At 42.6% G+C, this 22,818-nt stretch overlaps 2 protein-coding genes across 51 annotated transcripts in view; one reads left to right on the top strand and one right to left on the bottom strand.

Annotated features, from left to right (window-relative positions):
• The window catches only part of CACNA1C (calcium voltage-gated channel subunit alpha1 C), a 723,794-nt gene that overhangs the window by 684,604 nt on the left and 16,372 nt on the right, over positions 1–22,818 (bottom strand). The window lies entirely within an intron of this gene.
• The window catches only part of DCP1B (decapping mRNA 1B), a 57,183-nt gene continuing 50,237 nt past the window's right edge, over positions 15,873–22,818 (top strand). For 3 of the 17 annotated variants that reach the window (XM_065582874.1, XM_065582932.1, XM_065582926.1), the window contains exons 1-3: positions 16,079–16,268; positions 19,853–19,893; positions 20,589–20,707. Coding sequence is in view for 4 of the 17 variants with exons in the window: in XM_065582840.1 (XP_065438912.1) it covers positions 16,511–16,780; positions 19,853–19,893 (311 nt within the window). In the remaining 13 variants the exon portion in view is untranslated. Of the gene's footprint in view, positions 16,269–16,509; positions 16,781–19,852; positions 19,894–20,588; positions 20,708–22,818 lie in introns of those variants that run through there. The other 14 variants (XM_065582907.1, XM_065582854.1, XM_065582923.1 and 11 more) reach the window with 11 other exon arrangements.

The following is a 22,818-nucleotide window of genomic DNA, read 5'->3' as shown; positions in this document are numbered from 1 at the left end:
CATAGCATTAGCATCACCAGAAAATGAAGAAATCAGACTGTGGAAAAGTGACTACCAAACACCTTCACAGCACTCAAAGTGTACCAAGGCAAACAGATTCACACAAATATAATAAACCTAGACTTTGCAGGGCCGGCCCACAACATTTTGGCACCTGAGGCGGGAAGCTCATATGACGCCCCTATGCCCCCTCGCTTGGGCCAAAACTTTGAAAGGTCTCGATTCTGCCTTCTTCCTGTTCTACTCCTCTCATGGTACTGCTCTGCTACCTACCCCCATAAAGGACAATTAACAACTTAAAATGCCTTTGTAGAGGAGCAGACTCACCCCTGCGGTGCCTCCTACTGGTTGTCCAGGGAATTAGCCCACCAGCCTCTGGAGCCTTTTGCAGGCCGGTGATCTGCCTTGTCCTCTGCTGGCGCCCGTGTCCCTCCCAGGACCCGGTGCCCCTATTACTGGGATGCTGCCCCCTGGCAGTACCCCACAGATCTGGGTCTCCCCTCCCTGGGGAACCCCCACCCACTATCCCCACCTTGCCTCAGCACTAGGCCACTGCCAGTCACCAACTAGACCCCGCTCCCTGGGGCAGACTGCAGTATAGGCCACTCATCACTGGCAAGGGGGGTTTGGACTTGCTGCCTTGGCCTCGCCCTGGGCTGCCCTCTGCAACCCCCCAGTACCCCTTGGCCTATTACACTGCTCTACAGCCAAAATGCTTCTGAAATAAAGGTAGTCAAACTTTACTAATTCTGGGACACTGAGAATGAAAATGATGTTTAAAATTGTTGATTGGCTCTAGTTTTCAAGATATGCTATTGGGTCAGTATATACGACCCTTGACTTGGGAATGGCGGAGGATAAGTGAGTTATAAAGGGAAGGGATCTCAATTTAAACCAGAAATTACTAAAATACATCTTTGACTGGATCTATGAATAAATCTATAACTGGGTTTGGACAGTATTTGCTTTTTAGGCAAAACAATGAATGATGCAATCTGAAGCTGGTATTGCGTCATACATGATATGAATTGCATCATGTTATTCCTAGAAGTCATGGATGATGCAGTCATAACCAAGTTTACATCACTCTGCTGAACAAATTGCCCTATATCAGCTCTAGAAATCATACAGTGTCGTGCTCTCTTATTTGTCAGTGTTTGATTTTGCAAAGGGACACATTTCTGTTTAGCCAAAGTGAGCAGAGATGCCTCATACTTGTGTGAACAGTGCAGATAACTTCTGCTATGTTTGTGGTGAAGTGACTTTTGCATCACAAAAGCGCAGTATAACCACTATGGTTAAGAAAGACTAACACCTTTGTTTTGGCTGCAAAATTGGAGGTCAGGACACGAGGTGGGCCCCACACATATGCTGCAACACTTGTGCAACAAATCTTCGCCAGTGATTGAACAGGAAAAGGAAATCTATGCCTTTTGCAGTGCCAATGATTTGGAGAGAGCCAACAGATCATACCAGCAATTGTTACTTCTGCATGGTGCCTCCAGTTGGGAAAGGTGTGTCAAAGAAGAAAAAGTGGACTGTGCATTATCCAAACATTCCATCAGCTATACGCCCAGTACCCCACGGAGAAGGACTGCCGGTTCCTGATGCATGCACCAGAATCATTCTCACTTGAGTCAGACGAGGAAGAGGAAGAGGATGAAACTTCTGGTCCTGAACCATCAATGTCACAGGACCCACATTTTCTCCCATCCTCCTCCTCTGAACCACACCTCATAACACAAGGTGAACTGAATGACCTTGTCAGGGATTTGGAACTACCCAAGAGGAAGGCAGAGCTGTTGGGCTCCAGACTACAGCAGTGGAATCTCCTGGCAGGTGATGTTAGGGTTCCCATGTTCCGTGACCGTTCAAAGTATCTTGTCCCATTCTTCTTCATGGAAGGTGATCTTGTAGCTTGCAACAACATCGATGGTGTGATGGCAGTCCTCAACATCGTTCACGATCCAGATGAGTGGAGACTGTTCATTGATTCATCGAAGACGAGTCTTAAAGCTGTTTTACTGCATAATGGCAATGTTTTGCCATCAATTCCAGTTGGTCATGCAGTCCATATGAAGGAAACCTATGACAATATGAAACAACTTTTGAGGTGCATAAACTATGACCAACATCAGTGGCAGCTTTGTGGCGATTTGAAGGTTGTTGCTCTCTTGCTTCCCACTACATCAAGAAAGATTGGCCACTCCGACAGTCATTGGAGCCTGGGAGGAAAAGTGTTCAGCATCCACCACTTGTTGAATCAAGGAAGATTTTGTTACCACCCTTACCCATCAAGCTGGGTCTGATGAAGAACTTTGTCAAGGCCATTGACAAAACACAAGCAGCTTTCTAGTACCTCCGTGGAAAATTTCCAAGGTTAAGTGAAGCTAAGATAAAGGAAGGTGTCTTTGTTGGTCCTCAGATTCGTGAACTTCTTCGAGATGATGCATTTAACCATGCACCGCGTGGCAAGGAAAAGACGGCATGGAAAGCCTTCCAGTTAGTGACAATAAATTTTCTCAGAAGCAACAAGGCAGACAACTACAGGTTGTTGGTGGAAAACCTCCTCAAGGCATACAAAAGTCTTGGTTGCAACGTGTCACTAAAGATACATTTTTTGCACTCTCATCTAGATTTTTTTCCACCGAACTGTGGAGCAGTGAGCGACGAGCACGGCGAGCGATTTCACCAGGACATTGCAACAATGGAGAAACGCTATCAGGGCAAATGGAGCCCATCAATGCTTGCAGACTATTGCTGGACAGTGACAAGAGATGCTCCATTTAATGAATACAAGAGACAAGCCAAGAAGCGCCGAGTAGACACTGAATTGGACTAAACTATGTACACAATAGTTTTTTGCCTTTTGTTTCATAATAAATTTTATTTATATAACCCTTTTGCTGATTTTTGAAGTGTTACATAAACAGGACAGGTGAAATATTATCATGTAAAGCAACCATAAACACATGAAAAGACCTAGGTTTACAATTTATGATTAAAACTCTACTATCTACACAATATACAGACATAAAATGTAAAAACTTAAATATCTTAGAAACAGTAGCCAATCAGTTGTTTTAATTGTCATATTTGAATTCAGCACATCAAAATACATAATAAATAGCACATTTTATCTCTGAAGCAGACGACTTCTCAAAAATTGTAGACCAGTGTTACCAGGCCGCAGCCTGGGGCTATCCAGGCTGGCGCTCCCCAGCTCCTCAGCCTTTCCCCAGCCCTGCTCCACTCAGGTTCCCTGTGTCTAGCTCCCCGCAGCCAGGCCCTTCTCTCTCTGAAGGCAGAGAGAGACTCTGGCCTGAGCTCCTGGCTCCCTGCCTGTATAGAGCCTGCTGAGGCTGTTTGGGGCATGGCCCCAGCTGCAGCCACTTCCCCTAATCAGCTCAGCCTTCATGCTACCTGCTCCCTGGGCTATCTCAGGCCCTTCCAGGCAGGAGCAGGTGTCCAGCCTGCTACAGCCTTGTTCAAAAATTTTAAGTAACACTTAACTTTCAAATGCCTGAACAGCAAATGTAACTTTTCTTGTCCGCATAGTAAACACTGGAATTTTTATCTGTTTGAATAATCAAAGTGGTGCTTTCTGTGCCTTCTTGGTTGCAAAGATTTGAACTGCTTCCTGCTGAAAGTCCACAGTCTGGGCCAGCTCATGCTCTATTGAGATGGTTGCAAGGCCGACCAGCCTCTCCAGTGTCATTGTGGAACGTAGATGTGTTTTTATTAACTTCAGCTTGGAGAAGCTGCGTTCTCCACTGGCAACTGTTACAGGAAGTGTTAAAAGTATGCGCAGAGCAACAAAAGCATGTGGAAAGAAGGTGGTTATCTTATTTGTGCACATATATTCCAAAACAGCTTTTGAAGCTGATCCTGCTGAAATGTATCTTGAAAGGGCTTTCAGTTCATCACCTAAATCACTCGCATCAATATCGCGCATGTCATCATGTGTCAAAACTGTCTCTAGTGCCCTGCATTGCTGGTGTAGGTCTTCTTCAGGTATAGTGAGGAGTTTTGGAATATCATACAACATCCCAAATATACTGCTGTGTTCCTTGAGCTGCATGAAACTTTCTTCAACTGACTGTATTGCACAATCTAGCACCTGGTTAACGAATTCAACTTCAAATTGTTGTTTGGGGTCTCTTATGGGATTATCCCATGCCTCGTAATCAAAATGTCTTCTTCTTCGGTGACCCTCGTATTCTTGAATGGGTGGGAAAATAGCTTCTGTTTGAAGTTCCTCTGCCAATTCTGTGCACTCTTCAGAATGTTTTGAAATCCCTCATCTGATGGGTAAGACTGTAGGTATGACTTTGCTTTGCCCAGTTGTTCCATTGCTCCAGATCTATCAAGGTCAACACCTTGGAGTCTCTTGTTTACAACATTTATTTCAAACAGTATGTCATGCCACAACATTAAGCCACACCGAAATTTGAAGTTATGTATGTTTCTGGTGATTCCATTTCCCTCTGCCACTGTTCTCCCACAAACAGTTCCTGTCATAGTGTTATCCTCCATAATGGCAACTATGGCATCATCTGTTTTCCCAATTTGGTGTTTGATAGGCTTTATCGCCTCCACTTGACTTTCCCATCATGTGGCACTCAGTGGTTTCACTATCAGAGAGGATGTTCCCAGATGTTGCTTCAAAATTTTCCATCGATGAGTTGATGCAGAGAAAAATACATAGATGCTTTTAATTATATTTAAAAATTCAGCAGCCTCACAAGAAGCTGATGCTGCATCACTGACCACCAAGTTCAATGAATGAGAACTGCATGGGACAAAAAAAGCTCGAGGGTTTAACTCTCAGATCCGTGTCTGTACTCCTCTGTTCTTTCCTCTCATGTTGGCACCATTATCGTAGCCTTGACCTCTCATGTCAGCTATCGCAATTCCCGTATCTTCCAGCTTTTTAAGAAGCACATTTGTCATACCAGCTCTGTAGTATCATCAATGTCAATAAATTCTAGAAAATGCTCTTTGACAGCCACCATTGCAGGGACATTTTCACTAGGTTCTGTTGTTGTTACAAAATGCACCATTAAAGTCATTTGTTCCGTATGACTCATGTCAGGGGTGCGGTCCAGAATAACAGAGTAATATCTTGCTGACTTCAGATGTGCCACAATCTTCTGTTTGACTTTTGTTGCCAGTAACTGTATGATCTCATTTTGACTGGTTTTTCCAAGATAGTGGTGTGTGTACATTTCTTGGGTGGTGACTCTTCTTAGATGCTCCGGGAGTACAGCATCATACTCAGCCATCAGGTCCACAATTTTAAGGAAGTTTTCATTGTTTGGCAAATACAGCTGATCTGAAGTGCCACGAAGTGCTAGGTTTTGGGTAGCAAGCATTTTCACAATGGCAATGAGCCTTTTCAGAACATTTTGCCAGTAAAGAGATTCTGATGCAGTCTTCTCTTGATGCTGATCATCTATGGTGGCCTTTAACCTTAGTCTCATCTCAAGCTCTTTCCACCTATGGAATGCTCTCTGGTGATTTGCTGCCTTCTCATGGCATGCCAGATTTCTAGCCAGATTTTTCCAGTCCTTTGTTTCTGTAGAACCCAATGTGGCTGGAACATTAGACTGGAAGAGTTTGCAACAAAAACAGTATGCAGCATTCTGAGTACATAAGTCATGGCCTCTCCACTTTGTCATCATTGGGGATTTCACACCAGTAATGTGTTGGATGGAAACTTCTATTTTCATTGTCTTTGGGGAACATGAAGTTTTTCACTTGCTGTGGCCAATGCAGTACAAGGAAGTCTCTCAGGCTACTGCTCAAGTGAGTCCACAGTCCTGGATCATCTAGACTTAAGGAATTAAACTCAGCAGCAGCTGTTTCTTGCACCTCCACCACACTCTTCTCTGATCTACACTTTTCTTCAGGAATGTGCATGGTTACATCCATTTGAGATGGAGATATGGATGCTGCAGTAGCTGCCAGGTCACCTGCACTCTGACTAACTGGAAGATCAGGCATCTCCTCACCATTCACATCCTCACTGGGGCCAGAAGGCTCACTGTGAACATTTGTGTCTATGTATCTCAGGAGAGCTCCTCCCTGCTTAGATAAAAAAAGCTTCCTTTGCTTTCTTTCTTTTTTTGAATGCTGCCCCAGAGGGGCGTTTTCTTCTTTCACTCATGACTGCTGTTCTGTGGCAGCTATAGTGGCTCTCAACACTCAATTGAAGGGGACAAATAAGCAGGCTGGTAACAGGGCCTGAGTGAGGGAAGATATCAGCATCTTAAGGGCCTAACTGGCTTCTACTACTTCAGTTGACTGCCTGTTCTCCTCTACACTCTGGGTCCTAGTGGCGCCCTCCTCCCCCCCACAGTCTGGCACCTGAGGCGGCCGCCTCAGTTCGCCTCATGGTAAGGCCAGCCCTGGCAGCTACCCACTGGAGTTTGTGGTGTTAATACCCTTGGTTTTCAGTCCAGAATCTCGTTAAAAGTGCTTAAATCTTCCATTGGCTGCCCACAGGAGGCCCCTGTGTACCAGTTGTCCCTAGTATAAAAGCAGGGATACATTTCGCTCACTATTTCCCAGAGCATTGCTGACAGAGACACAAAAATGTTAAGTCTTTGACTGCCCAAATGCTTCTCGCAGTGTCCATAAGCCTTACTGCAATACAAATAACAAAGATAATAATTTAAAGCAATATCAATCTAACAACAAAATGCAGTATTTCAAACTTTTAGTACAGGGGTCAGCAACCTTTCAGAAATGGTGTGCCGAGTCTTCATTTATTCACTCTAATTTAAGGTTTCGCGTGCCAGTAATACATTTTAACCTTTTTAGAAGGTATCTTTCTATAGGTCTATAATATATAACTAAACTATTATTGTATGTAAAGTAAATAAGGTTTTTAAAATGTTTAAGAAGCTTCATTTAAAATTAAATTAAAATGCAGAGCCCCCCAAACCGGTGGCCAGGACCCGGGCAGTGTGAGTGCCACTGAAAATCAACTCACGTGCTGCCTTCAGCACCCGTGCCATAGGTTGCCTAACCCTGTTTAGTATAAGGCAGTAATTGCATTACATTGTGCAGTCACTTGTGAATCATTATTGCAATATTCCATGCAAGGAAGAGTCCATTTTTAACTTGAAACCATTTAAACACAAATATTGCATTGGTATTTTGAACTTTTATGTATTTACCAGCAAAATGCAACAGATAAATAAAAATGCTCCCCAAACCCTGAGTATGCACCACAGTGAAAAGACTGTACTGTTATAGATCAGTTGGTGGTCTGACAAATGCCATATGTCTAAGAGTTAAGGTGATTGCCTGATTAAATACTAGTATGGCAATAAATTAGTAGCCATAGTAAATATCCCAAAGCAATATTCTATTAAATGAATACAAGTTTGTTGCTCTCATGGTAACAATATTACTTTACTGGTTGTGTAATTCAAATGCTTGCCCTTTATTATAAAGAACTCAAGATGGTTGCCTCATCAAAATATAACCTTGTGTTAGGCTAGGGATTATAACTCAAACAAAATGGCAAACAAACAAACTTCAAAGTGAAACCTCAGAAATCTTGTTGAGCAATGTAGGAAGTTCAGTGATTTCTGATTTATTTCATGCTTACAGAACGGGGTGGGGGGGGCGGAAGCGGCCGATGTTTGACATCTTTGTTTCTGGATATAGAAAAAGAAGCAGGATTGGAGGTTTATAACACCTTCATTTTTGGGAAGAGGTTGGAAGAAATAATCTGGGTGTTGTTTTTCAGAGGTTTGATGACTAGTGTATCCCAAAAACAAATATATAAAAGGGATCAGTTTTATCATTTGTATCCAATTACAAGTTGAGGCAATAAATTAATATTTAACAGAGCTTAAATTTTAAATTAAATTTAGGATTTTGGAGAACTAACAGAGTCTCTTATCAAAACCAGACTGGTTTGTGGCATTAATCTCAGTTGGAAGGAATGATACCTGCAGAGCAAAACTAAAATTTCAGAAAAAAATAGAAGTAAATAAAGAAACAGTGAGCAGCAAACTAAGATTTTGTTTACATGGGAACATTTTTCTAGTATAACATAAGGTTTGAATTTAAACCGATACATCAGTATAACCTCCAATGCAGACACACTTATTCCAGTATTAGGCTAAGAGTGCCTTTTTCAGTTCAGTTTATGTTACTTGTCAAGGGGTTTAAACTAAACCAAAAAAAGCCACACTTATACTGAAATAAGAGTGTCCACATTGGAGGTGAGGATTTATACAGGTATAACTATATTAATATAACTGGTAAAACTTTCCCACATAGATGAGCCCTTAGACAGAAGATGGTGTGTGTGAAATGTACAGTGTCTGAAATAAGTGTTCACCATACGACAACACTTAGAATTACAGCAACAGAAACATTTTGCAAAAATGTGCAAAGCAAGAAATGTGATCTCAATCAAACAACATGCCCTCATTTCCTGAAAGAATTCCTCAGAAATCCATGACAACTTGTGGTTATTGTAATTAATCACACACAATACCTACAGCATCAGAGTTCTCAAAATCAATAGCACCAAAGTAGAGAATCTTATTTTTCAGTTAATTAAAATAAAAATTCTCAACAGATAGTGAAGTGGGCTGCTTTTGCATCGAAAAGGTCTGCCAAATTCCACCAGGGGGTAGTATTACACATACACTGATGCCGATAACTTACTGTGATGTTATATATCATTTCCTTGCAATTTTTTTCTAGTTTGAGAATGAAAATGACTGGATCTAGTTTGATTCTGGGAGTTAAATTTTTAAATAACTAAACCAGATGGAATTAACTGGACTGAGCACAGTTTTCTCCATGTGCCATTTGGTTCAAGGCTGAGTCAGTTAAGGAATCCTGAGCGCGTAAACTGCTAACAAAAAGACTAAAACTTCCTTAAACATTGGGAATTGAGGTAGACAAAGATCCAACAATAGTCTTTTAGACTTGTGCGTACCAGCAACATACATGTTCCCCAATCATACTGTAAAGTCAGTTACTGATCATTTGTAATAAAACTGTGCTGAAAGGACAATATATATGAAATGACCCTATCAGGATGGCTGGTGAGAGATGCAGCCAACCTTCATCTAAGTTTTTCTTGAGAGAGAAGGGGAGAGACTGAGTCTGAGGAGATAAGAAAGCAGACTTTGTCCTCACCCACAACTATTTCACATTTGGGGACAATATATACCTTCAAGTCAGCGGCACTGCTATGGGTACCCGCATGGCCCCACAATATGCCAACATTTTTATGGCTGACTTAGAACAACGCTTCCTTAGCTCTCGTCCCCTAACGCCCCTACTCTACTTGCGCTACATTGATGTCATCTTCATCATCTGGACCCATGGAAAAGAAGCCCTTGAGGAATTCCACCATGATTTCAATAATTTCCATCCCACCATCAACCTCAGCCTAGATCAATCCACACAAGCGGTCCATTTCCTGGACACTACTGTGCTAATAAACAATGGTCACATAAATACCACCCTATACCGGAAACCTACTGACCGCTACACTTACCTACATGCCTCCAGCTTCCATCCAGGACACACCACACGATCCATTGTCTACAGCCAAGCTCTAAGATATAACCGCATTTGCTCCAATCCCTCAGATAGAGACAAGCACCTACAAGATCTCTATCAAGCATTCTTAAAACTACAATACCCACCTGCTGAAGTGAAAAAACAGATTGACAGAGCCAGACGAGTACCCAGAAGTCACCTCCTACAAGACAGGCCCAACAAAGAAAATAACAGAACACCACTAGCTGTCACCTTCAGCCCCCAACTAAAACCTCTCCAGCGCATCATCAGAGATCTACAACCTATCCTGAAAGATGATACTTTACTCTCACAGATCTTGGGAGACAGACCTGTCCTCGCTTACAGACAACCCCCCCAACCTAAAGCAAATACTCACCAGCAACCACACATCACTGAACAAAAACACGGACCCAGGAACCTATCCTTGTAACAAAGCCTGATACCAACTCTGTCCACATATCTATTCAAGTGACATCATCATAGGACCTAATCACATCAGCCATACCATCAGGGGCTCGTTCACCTGTACATCTACCAATGTGATATATGCCATCATGTGCCAGCAATGCCCCTCTGCCATGTACATTGGCCAAACCGGACAGTCTCTCCGCAAAAGAATTAATGGACACAAATCTGACATCAGGAATCATAATACTCAAAAACCAGTGGGAGAACACTTTAACCTGTCTGGCCATTCAATGACAGACCTGCGGGTGGCTATCTTACAACAGAAAAACTTCAAAAACAGACTCCAATGAGAGACTGCTGAGCTGGAATTGATATGCAAACTAGATACAATCAACTCAGGATTGAATAAGGACTGGGAATGGCTGAGCCATTACAAACATTGAATCTATCTCCCCTTGTAAGTATTCTCACACTTCTTATCAAACTGTCTGTACTGGGCTATCTTGATTATCACTTCAAAAGTTTTTTTCTCTTACTTAATTGGCCTCTCAGAGTTAGTAAGACAACTCCCACCTGTTTATGCTCTCTGTATGTGTGTATATATATCTCCTCAATATATGTTTCACTCTATATGCATCTGAAGAAGTGGGCTGTAGTCCACGAAAGCTTATGCTCTAATAAATTTGTTAGTCTCTAAGGTGCCACAAGTACTCCTGTTCTTTTTAAGAAAGCAGAGATACTGAGTCCTGCTGTTTGAGTTGGGGGCTTGCTTAACTCCGCCCAGGATGTAAGGGGGGCTGGAGTAACTCACTACACAGAAGCAACTTGAATCTGAGACAGAGAGAACCGAGGTGTGGACTGAGCAATCCTGAAGGAGGTACATTAGAAGCAGCCACACCTGGAGAGAAGGCTTAGGTTGAACTCTGTTATTAGCTAAATTTCAAAATGAAAGGCCATTTCTAAACAAAAAGTTGAAACATTTTGTTCATTTCATTTGTTTTAAAATGTTTTCTTTCAGAAATGTTGAAATGAAACATGTTACTATTTCCAATTTTTGTTTGTTTGTTTTTGGTCAAAACTATTCACTGAATTCTACCCAAATTTGCAAATAGTTTTGTTTCCCCAATAAAGATATTTTTAGTGAATTTACTATTTGCCAAAAAGAATTCACCCAGTTCTACATAAGAGTAGCTGCTACAGTATCAGGTTGAGGGAGGTTGTGGAATCCCTGTCACTGGAGATTTTTAAAAATAGGCTAAACAAACTTATGTCAGGGATGGCTGGATATATGTGGTCTTGCCTCAGTGCAGGGGGCTGGACTAGATAATCTCTTGAGGTCCCTTCAAGCCCTACATTTCTATGATTCTATATTTCACAATTATGTGCTTTATAAAATTAGGACATTTTCAAAGCTAAAAAAACACTTTGCTTCATAAACAAATTCCAGTAAAATCATGCTAACTTGATTTTGGGAGAGCAATCATAAATTGTTCCCTTAGTGAATTAGTAAGTGAGAAAACAAGCACATTTAACGAATTAAAGCTTTTTGTTATGAAATCTTTGCTGAGAAGTGTTTATTTTTGGTAGAGAATTGAGAATTCACAAGCTTCTGTACCTACAAGATTTTTTTTAAACACAGACCAGGTCTACACTACAGGCCTATATCGGTATAACTATTTCACTCAGGGGTGTGAAAAATCCATACCCCTGAGCAACATACTTATATTGACCTTAACCACTGTGTAGATAGCTCTATGTCAGACAGAGAGCTTTCCTGCGGACATAGCTACCACCTTTCGGGGAGGTGGATTAACTACGCTAACAGCAGAAGGTCTCCCATTGGTGTGGTAGAGTCTTCACTAAAGAACTACAGCAGCACAAGACAAGCTGACAGTGTTATGTTGTAAGATGTTAATGGCTGCCATCAAGCAGGCCTTTGTTCTCTAGAGGTCACAAAACTGGTTAAAACTTGTGGGTGTGCACTTTTGTTTCAGGCTAAATAGAAGGCGCAATTAATCCCCTTAATGTAGTGAGATAGTTGGAAACAATAGAAGATACTGCCCAAGGCAATGGATCATGTGGCAAGGCCTCATCAGAGGCCAAGATGTGTGGGCTCAGAGGTTCCCTGATCGCAGACACAGGGAGTAAGGAATTGTTTGGCAAGCTGTGTGTGTAAAAGAGGCAAGAAGCCAGGAAAAAAACAATAGGAACCAAAAAGAAAACCAACAGAGAGGAAAAAAAGCAGTTGTGAATGTGGTCCTGAAGGGAGCAGAGAGACAGAGTTCCTTGGGCACGGAATGCACTGGAAAGGCAGGTTTGAGGATTTCTGAGCAAGGAAACTGCCTGCAGTTGTTTGTCTCCTCTGTGTACAGGGAAGCAGGACTGTACATTCTTTGTAAATAAACAGGATTGTATCAAGGAATATACCTGACTCCTATAATCAATTTCTCCTCTTAATGGAAACAAACCTGCAAGGCTCTAAACATTGATTAGCCACTCAGTCAGACCAAATGGGCACCAGCAGAAACAATCTTACTAACTTCTGCTTTTATACATTCCCAGAATTCAAAAGGTATCTAAACAATAACTTGTTATTAAACAGTAACTTGATTAAAATGTTGCACAATAACAGACTCAGACCTTCACTGGAATGCCAAATTGTAACCATGAGTGAATGTTTACAATCTGAAAGAACAATCCATTGCAAATCAATTTCTGCATTATATTCTGTCTCTTTTGGAGTTAGGTCGACCAGATTTTTGCAATACAAAATAGGGAAACCTTTTTTAATATTATCAGTAGTATGGGTACCAAAAGGGCTGGGCAGCTGCAGAAGTCAGGTTGAGAGAGCTTAATCCTCCCATGCCTCAGTGACAAATTGGGGTAGACAAAATGGCCATAAGGATTGGCCCATCAGAGGGGATTCGGGGGTAGGGGGATGTCTTGTTACTAGGGAATCCAGGAGGGTTTAGACAGCAGAAAAAATTGAGTTGATCTACTTGTCACTTGAGCAGCAAGGAATGCCTAATTATCACCCTTCCTCTTCACTGGTTTTCTTCCCATCTTCCTCCTAAAGTTTCCAGACCACAGCATTTCTTTCCCTAGTCCAGGGGTCAGCAACTACAGCACGGGAGCCGATTCTGAGTGGCACGCTGCTGCCCACTGAGAGGAGGAGGAGGGGCGGAGGGGCCGGAATGCACCACGCTGTGGGAAGAAGCGGGGGAGGGGGAAGCTTGGCTGCCGCAGGATCAAGCTTCTGCCTCCTGCCCCCGCAGGGGAGAGCGGTGGGGGGTCCGCAGGGGAGAGCGGTGGGGGGGTCCCGCCCCCCAACCCACTCAGCCCCCCCCCAACCACCGCTCTCCCCTGCGGGGGCAGGAGGCAGAAGCTTGGTCCTGCGGCAGCCAAGCTTCCCCCTCCCCCGCTTCTTCGCACAACGTGGTGCATTCCGGCCCCTCCTCCTCCCCCCAGAGGAGCAGAGCCGAGTGGCAGCATGCTCGCTGCTCCGTAGAGGACGCAGAGAGAGATAGGGACGGGCCTGGGGGAAAGGGGTGGAACAGGTCATATCCCTCCCAGACCCCTGTCATGAGCCGCTCAGGGCAGGGGCTGGGAGCACCCCCACGAGCTGAGCACCCCAGCCTTCTGTCCTGCAATTCCTACACCCCCCCAGCCCTCTGCCCTGACCTCGAGTTGTCCCCAACACCCAGCCTTCTGCTCTGTATCTCCACACACACCCCAGCCCTCTGCCCTGAACCCCCCCCCCACCCAGCCTTCTGCCCTGCACCTCCACACCCCCCAGCCCTGACCTTGAGTCCCCCCAACACCCAACCCTCTCCCTGAACCCCCACACACACCCAGCCTTGTGCCCTGCACGTCCACACACCCCAGCCCTCTGCCCTGACCTTGAGTCCCTCCCAACACCCAGCCCTCTGCCCTGAACCCCCCCACACTCCAGCCCTCTGCCCTGACCTCGAGTCCCCCCCCCACACCCAGCCCTCTGCCCTGAACCCCCCCACACCCAGCCTTCTGCCCTGCACCTCCACACAACCCAGCCCTCTGCCCTGAACCCCCCCACACCCAGGCTTGTGCCCTGCACGTTCACACACCCTAGCCCTCTGCCCTGACCTCGAGTCCCCCCCAACACCCAGCCCTCTGCCCTGAACCCCCCCTCACTCAGCCTTCTACCCTGACCTCGCGTACCCCCCCAACACCCAGCCCTCTGCCCTGAACCCCCCACCCAGCGCGCTGAGCAGGCTGGCGGCATAAGATCAGCATTTTAATTTAATTTTAAATGAAGCTTCTTAAACATTTTGAAAACCTTGTTTACTTTACATACAACAATAGTTTAGTTATATAATATACACTTAGAGAGAGACCCCTTCTAAAAAAAACGTTAAAATGTATTACCGGCACGCAAAACCTTAAATTAAAGTGAATAAATGAAGACTTGGCACACCACTTCTGAAAGGTTGCCTGCCCTAGTCCATGAAACGCCATATCTTACTTACTTTGGACTGATGTTAGGGCACCGGACTGCTTACCTTTGGAGGAAAATGTATTGTCCATCTGTTTCTAATCATGGCTCCTCTCCATTGATTAGCTTCACTTGTATTATTTCATAGCTGATTCAGATGAGTAAGTAGGTCCATAGGTGTATGCTGGCAAATATGAGTACACATAGCCATGGGTGTGTACCCACCCATGTGTGTATGTCCATACATATATATACATGCCCATTCCCATTCAAGTGTGTATGTGTGTCTATGCTACAGACACGTACGGCTTTGTGTGCTCTCTTGTGGGTATTTTTGTGTGTTGATGCTTTGGTGTGTCTGTATATTCATAGGTATGAGTGTACATGCCCATATACATCTATGTCTATGTGTGCCCTGCATGTATTTCTGTGCATATGTGTTTCTGTATTTACATATGCTTATGGGCCTATATTTGCCTATGTTTCTAACTCTGGATTGCCAAGTCTCAAAATTTCATTAAAACAACGAGGAGTTTGGTGGCACCTTAAAGACTAACAGATTTATTTGGGCATAAGCTTTCGTGGGTAAAAAACCATTTCTTCAGATGCATGGAGTGAAAATTACAGAAACAGCCATAAATATATATTGGCACACGAAGAGAAGGGAGTTACCTTATTAGTGGAGAACTAATGTTGAAGGCCAAGTAAGTAAGGGTGGATTGGTCCACTCCCAATAATTGATAAGGAGGTGTCAATACCAAGAGAGAGAAAATTGCTTTTGTAGTGAGCCAACCACCTCTAGTCCCCATTCAAGCCCAAATTGATGGTGTTAAGTTTGCAAATGAATTCTCAATACTTTTCTTGAATCCCCAGCAGCTGGAATCAAGCGATTTTCAAAGACTCTTAACTTGCTTTTAAAAACAAAAACAAACAAACAAAACAAAACCCCTAAGTCTGTAGTCCTCCGGGTTGTGGAGTAAATCTGTTAAACATAATGAAAGGTTTCAGAGTAGCAGCCGTGTTAGTCTGTATCCGCAAAAAGAAGAACAGGAGGACTTGTGGCACCTTAGAGACTAACAAATTTATTAGAGCATAAGCTTTCGTGGACTACAGCATCCGAAGAAGTGGGCTGTAGTCCACGAAAGCTTATGCTCTAATAAATTTGTTAGTCTCTAAGGTGCCACAAGTCCTCCTGTTCTTCTTTCTGTTAAACATGAGCCCTAAAGACTCCACCACCAGAAAACAAATAAAAGGAACCTAAAAATTATGATTGTTGGGCCATTTTTATGATATTGGAACAATTGGGGTTGGCAATACCGGTCTCTATACAGCTCTGGCTACACGTGCCTGTGCGTGCACATGCCCTCCCACGGCTGCCCCTTAGAAGAGTCTGGATTTCGCGCGTGGGCTGTGCGAGGCCGGGCGTTACACGGTGCGGTCCCTGCAGGCCCCGCCCCCTGGGTTACGCACGGAGAGCCCGGCCTGGCCTTTGGTGAGTTTATCTTGTTGCTAATGGCAACAATCCTGAGCAATGTGAACTCGGCGCTCGACTACCGAGTCTGGGTCCAACACCCTGGCGCGGGTTTGTTTCTCGCTCTAAGAGCTCCATCTCGTTCTCGGCTTTAGATTAATCGTGCCCACCCAGCGCGCCGTGAGTGTTGTTGGAGGCAAAATGGCGGCGGTGGTGGCCGGGGCCGCCCTGCTGGGCAAGGGGCTGGACATCAGCCTGGCGGCGCTGCAGCGGCACGACCCCTACATCAGCAGCATCGTGGACGTGGCCAGCCAGGTGGCGCTCTACACCTTTGGGCACCGCGCCAACGAGTGGGTGCGTGAGATGAGATCCCCCCCGGGCCGGGAGCCCCCCAAAGCGGGGGGTAGGGCAGGCAGCGGGGAGACCCCCCCCCCACACACACAGGAGGGGGGAGGGAGCTGGGAGACCCCCTCCCCCACACATATACCAGTTTGAGGAGGGCAGGCAGTGGGGAGACACCCCCCCGACGTGGGAAGGGCACGAAGCGGGAAGACACCCCACACAGACACACGTGGGCAGTGAGGGAGCTGGGAGGGATGGTGGCTGAAAGTCTTGGGGCTGTATTTCTCTTCTTTAATTTATCAAATTTAATATGCTCAGTTATAAAGGCCCAGGGCCATTGTGAAACCCGAAAGGGGAAAAGAACAGTTTCCGGTTCTCTCCCGCACTACTCTGAAACTAAACACCAGACAAAAGCTGGTGAGAAGATAGTTGGGAGAAAGAAGAGGTGGCCGTCCCTCCCCCATGCTGGCTTGATGAACTTTAAATTCATAGGGGTGTCTATTAAACAATGTGTGCTAAAGCAGGTAACAAGTCCTTGCCCTGAAGAGCATATAGTCTATATGTATATAGTATGAATACAATGCAGTGCTCTATGGAAAGTGTATTGTGGCTGGAACGCTCTGTGGAGTGGTGTGTGCGTATATGATTTTTGGAAGCACAGCATATAATTCCAGATTTACCAGTAATGTAGTACCAATGCTCAAGAAGCAGCAAATGTAACAAATCTTCATGATAAGAATACTGTTTATAGACGCCCTGATCTAGTTAAGGATTTAAGTATGTGATTAACATGCTGAAGTCCGTGGGACTTCTTATGCAATTAAAGTTAAGTACATGCTTAAGATCTTGTCTGCATGTGAGGTAGTGTACTGTATGGGTGTGTTAAATTCTTTGCTCCTAATTAAAGTCTAAGAATCCCATTTTGCTTGTTTGAAATCCGACAGCCATCTCTGGTACCTTTTTTTTTGCTGGAGTCAACAGGGACTAGAACATTACTATACTTGCATATTGAAGATACATCTTGTGTGAGTTCTAAAGCTCACTAATGTGTTGAGTTATTTCTTGGTCCATGTAGACCCTGTGGTGTGCATCAAAGATTCCCTAGTGTGCTTTGACATAGTGCTGTTTCTGCAGTGCTGTGTTAAAGCACACCAGCAAGATCTGCATAGAATAAGTAATGCACAACACGTTAGTGGGCTTTAGAACTCAGACCCCCTTAAAGCACATTAGTTACAGCATAGAGAAGCCTTAAGTTATTTCCTAGATCAGGGCCACACCGAGGAACCATACACATTGAACTAACTTCCTTTCTCTCCTAAGTCTATTCCAGTTTATAGCACAGTCTTGGATTCATTTGATAGCAAATACAATATAGTTTCAATTGTTATCCTTTCATTTTCATGTGCTAAAACTTCATAAAATTCTCCATTTGTTTAAAATTTTCCACAATTGGTCTCTGCCCAAAGGTTATTAATTTGGGGGAAATTGACAGAAATCTTGTCAGCTGTTTTTGAAAGTTATATACAATGAAAAAATACAGCCTAGCCTCTGTGTATTTAAAAAACAAACAAACAGCCAGATTTGTTTTTCGAGAAGAAATTCAAATATGGCTGAACTTTGAAACTTGGCATCAACCTAATCTTTGGTGAGAAGTATGTCCATGATAAAATTTAAAAAAAGTAGTTGGAAATGTCAATATTTAATCTAAAAATTCTGAACATTTGAAAATTGAACTGTGGACATGCCTAATACAAAATGAGCACTCATAGAGAGATGGACCATTAATGAAGGTTTTTCTTCCTTAGAAAAGCACTCATTTCAATGCACTTTAATAGCTACTGATTGGTGCCTCCTAGTTAACCTGGTGCACACTCTGTTGAATAACTGAGCTGGTGTATGTCATTGACAAGCTGAAATGAACAAGCTTTCTCTGCATTTCTTTTCTTTCTCCTTCCCTTCCTCTGTCTTTTGTCTGTTGTCTTCATTTGCATATTAAGGACTTTTAGCCAGAAGGAAGCAGATACTATCTAAATCATGTAAGAAAGAGAAAATTAAATAAATAGTTAATGCAGCATTAAGGTTATCCAGTCAGAAATGATAAAAAGACAGTAAATGCAAAAGTTAAAAGATTTCCAGAAAAACAGCTGCATTGCACATATGTAGTATTTTGTAGTCCTGCTTTTCTTTAAATTCTGTTGCTTAAAATATTATACACACATAAAACATATAAGATATATAACTGGGAGTCTTAACTTCTGCATTTCCTGTCTTTTTGTTATTTTAATTGTGTAACCTTAACATTATACGCTGTAGAGCTTTGTGTCTAAACTCTGATCCCTTGATCTCCTCTGTTCAAGTATGCCTGTACAGGCTTTTGTTGTCTTCAGTGGCACTCTGCATTGGTGATTGCCTGGGCAGACCCCGATAACAATTAGATTATAGGACTGGAATCTTATTTAAATAGACAATTTTGAGTAAGTCACCCCTCACTGAGTTACAGGCAAAAAATAAATATTGAAAAGTATATCAGTATATTTAAAAAAAATATAAGACATTAGTAATACAGATGATATTTAAAAAAAAAGATTTTCTTGAGTGTCCTGTTAATATTTTGTCAGACTGAATATGCGTGGGTCAGAGTGTGATAATGATTTCACCTAACCCCTGTGCATACAGCAAATAGAGCTGTGTATGAAAAACTTACTTAAAGTTTTTTTTCCCCAAATTGATTTTTAACTCTGCTGACTGGCTAATGCTGATGGGGTTAAACAGTGATCAAAATTGGTTTAGGGAAAGTATGTTTAAGCATGATTTTCAAATGTAACTCTATCTTTGTGTGGACAGAATTTTATGTAGTATTTTTCATCTAAAAGGATCCCAAAGAACGTGTCTCCAAAATGTTTGTTCCTGGACCAGAAAAGCTTACATATTTTAAGCAAGTGGGATATTATGTGTCAAATGGAATGCAGAAGCATAAATGTGCTGGCACTTTCTGACATCCAGTAGATCAGGTAGAGACACTGAAGTTTCTTTTTTTAAATGACAACTCATCAATTATCTTGGCTGACAGGATATCAGGAGAAAAAATTAGATAAGAAGACTGTGAGATTTTTTTGTCTTCAAAAAAAACAGAACTAAAAATAAAAAAATGCAGAGCTGATGGTTTTCATGTCTTATTGTAAAACCTGATTCAGCTGAAGGATGAAGGGGAACTATGGTGGTTGTAATCTCTTACTAGCAAATCCCTGAAATTTGGTTTAATTATTTCCTCAATGTAACTGTCATGGTCTTTGGGAAAAGGAAGATAGTGGTGGCTTATTTATGGTTGACAAAATAATAGTTCCTGTGCTTCCTATTGCTTCATCAGCAATGGACTATGAATATGGCAGTAAATCCACTTTTCTCCTCTTCATAAGGATAATCCCTTTTATTACTGCTGTCTTTGTTGTATTAATGATCCAATATGTTAAATTCACTGTACCACTGTGTGTCTTATGCCTGCTGGTGATACTAAGCGATTGTTTTGTGGAAAACATTGGTTTTCCTTCACCTTATGAATTTTCATTTGAATTACTTGAATGTTTCTTTTATTTTAGGAGAAAACTGATGTGGAAGGAACACTCTTTGTTTACACAAGGTGAGAATGTTACATTTTAATGTCTGAACATAAAATCTATGGAAGTAGAAAAGCCTGCTAAAAAGAATCCTTAAGTAACCACTCTAAATCCAGTCTTATTTCATGGTGAAAAGGAATAACTGAAGTTAGTTTGAAATTGTCAGAGACAATGCAGGGAAGGGACGATTGAAAAGGAGAACGTCACTTTGTATGTGTTCATGTGGATAAGGCATGGAAATGTAATTTAGACCTCAGTATGGATGAATCTGATAAATCTTGACAAAGTTCTATTTAAATAGGATGTAACATTTGTCTTTTAGAAGGTTTCAGAACAAAAAAGCTAAATGGCAGAGTAAATAATAGTGCTCATCAAGGTTAAGGAAATGGCAGGACTTAATACAATTGTAATTGTTTCCTGGATAGGGGAAAGTTCATGCATTTTTTCTTACATTTGCCTCAGTATCAAATTACTTACAATGTGGTTATCATGCATGTTTCACCCCAAGTGTTAAGATATTCTCAGTGGCTCTTTTTTCTAACGGCTCTGGATGTTTGTTTTATTTTCGTGGTTCGGTTTTATATTACATTTGTTGTTTTCTAACTCTTCACCTCTTAATTGAAGGCAGGGTTGTTTGGAGAGGTAGGGAATAATTTAATGGATTTTAAGGCCAGGAGGGACCATTAGATCATTTAGTCTCATCTTTTGTACCACACAGGTATGTTGCAATGCCTGCTCTATCATCTGTGTGCTGGGCTTGCTGTTGATGTGACGAGCAGAAGATCAGGCAGCTAGCAGACATAGGGTTGCAGCTGTTAGGCTTGGGTAGTCGAACAGGTAAGTGGATTTCCTCCCTCCATTTGTTTTTTCTTGAGGATCCATCTAGGAGAAGGATGGGGACTGAGGAGGCAGGAAGTCCCTCTGATTGAGTTGGGAAGAGAGGGATATGGAGGTGACAAAGAGCATGTGAGGCCAGGTGTACAGTGGACCCAATCTTCTACTAGGGAGTATGGGAGCTTACTTTGATCTTTAGGCTCCTTCCTACCCAGCAGCAAAAGCCAGTACCAGCACCTCCCCACACCCACTCTTCTATTCATCTGTGTAGAGAAGAACAAGAATGGATGAGGTAAGAGATGCTGTTGTAGCTGCCACTGCTCCAGGAAGGAACTATCTCCTGCGTCTGCTGCTTGTGGCAGGGTCTGGCAGATCAAAGGTGCCTTGCCCACTCCGTAGCAGGAATATGATTCTCTTGTACACTGGACCTGAATTTTGGAGCTGTCTGCAACTAGCCTCCTGCTTCTAGTCTGTCATAATTGGTGCCCCTCCACCACTCCGGTTCCTTTTCTGGGTCCTGAGAAGAAGGAAGTTGAGGAAGGATATTCACTTAGCTGTTGCAGTGTCTCGGTCTAGTAACTGCAGTCTTTTCTGCTCAGTTCCACCTATATTCTTAATCACAGCACTAAGAGTTAACCCTTTCCTAGCCCTTGCCTTTAAGCAGGAAATAAAGGCACAGGCTGGAAAGTAGAATGAAGACATTCAATTACATAATTAAACTGAAAAATACATGGTTTAAAAAAAAAGAGTTTAATAAAATAAAGAGCGTTACAAAAATGAAAAGTGATAGACTAAAACTATAATCTTTATTTTGAAAGACTACTTCGAGGAGATGTTTCTACCCTAGGGGCTGGTCTTCACTACTGGGAGATCGATGCAGCAGAGGTCAATTTAGCGGGTCTAGTGAAGACGGCAGAGCACTTTCCGGTCGACCCCGGTACTCCAACTCTCTGAGAAGAGTAAGGGAAGTCGACCAGAGAGCGTCTCCTGTCGACGCACTGCAGTGAAGACACCACGGTAAGTCGACCTAAGCTACGTCAACTCCAGCTATGTTATTCACGTAGCTGGAGTAGCGTAACTTAGGTCAACTTACCCCAGTAGTGAAGACAAGCCCTAAGTGTCAAATATCTGCTTTCTGTTGGGGATGATGCCAAAACAGTCAGAGATATACAAGTCTGGCTATTACCATCAAGTATTCTTTCTGTCACTCCCTTCCCTTGTTTCCTTCTCTTCGATAAGAGAATACCTGATTTTATTTTCAGTGGATCCTGGGCTCTTAGCAGTTCTGAGCAAAAAATGCCAAATACACCAGCATACACAGCACAGTTTAATGTGGTTGGCGTTTTCCAATCTAATTCCCCCATCTAATTATGTTCTCTAGTTTTATTCATTTACAGCATTGTTTTCCCCAGTAATATTATTTAGCACTTCTACATAGGGTGTCTTCTCTCTAGATCTCTTTTCAAACAATAACTAAGTAGTCCCCTTCACATTTTAGTGTCAGTTGATGTTGAAAAGGCTTATAAAGTTTATGTCTTAGCACAATAAAAATCATCTGTTCATACCTGTTGGAAACTGGGGTGGGTACAACTGAGGAAGTCCTTTCTACAGATGATGTAGTAACAAATCCATTCTCACTGCTGTTTTGGAAATGTGAAAATGTCTAGCATTTCAGTTAAATAAAGTGGTTTATTTATCATCTGCGCCTCTTTGTGAACTGTAAAAAAATATCTTTACCCTAAATGTCAAAAATGAAACCTGTTAGGGATAAAATTAAAAGACTCTGAGAAATACAACTCTGGTTATTACCATCAAGTATTCTTTCTATCACTTCCACCCTTTGTTTCATTTTCTGTTGCCTCCCTTCCTGTAATGCAGGTTCCTGTGCTTTGGAGTTAATGAAGACACCCGCTGGTGATTACTGTACTTGGCACTTATCCCAAACATTTAGTCAGTGTCTTGTCTATCACTGTCAAACTCGGTTCCAAAGTAACATCTCCTATTAGCATCGGAAGTAGATTGTGGGATTTCTGCTCTTATGTCTCTTAGGGAGTTTTGAAAATCCCACCTGGAGTGACTTGTATAATTCATTATCTTTGTGTATTAAAAAAAAA

Source organism: Chrysemys picta, chromosome 1 (genome assembly GCF_011386835.1).
Source record: "Chrysemys picta bellii isolate R12L10 chromosome 1, ASM1138683v2, whole genome shotgun sequence".
NCBI classification, from domain to species: Eukaryota; Metazoa; Chordata; order Testudines; family Emydidae; genus Chrysemys; species Chrysemys picta.
The sequence above is the reverse complement of the archived record's forward strand: the minus strand, read 5'-3'. Positions and strand labels throughout refer to the sequence as shown.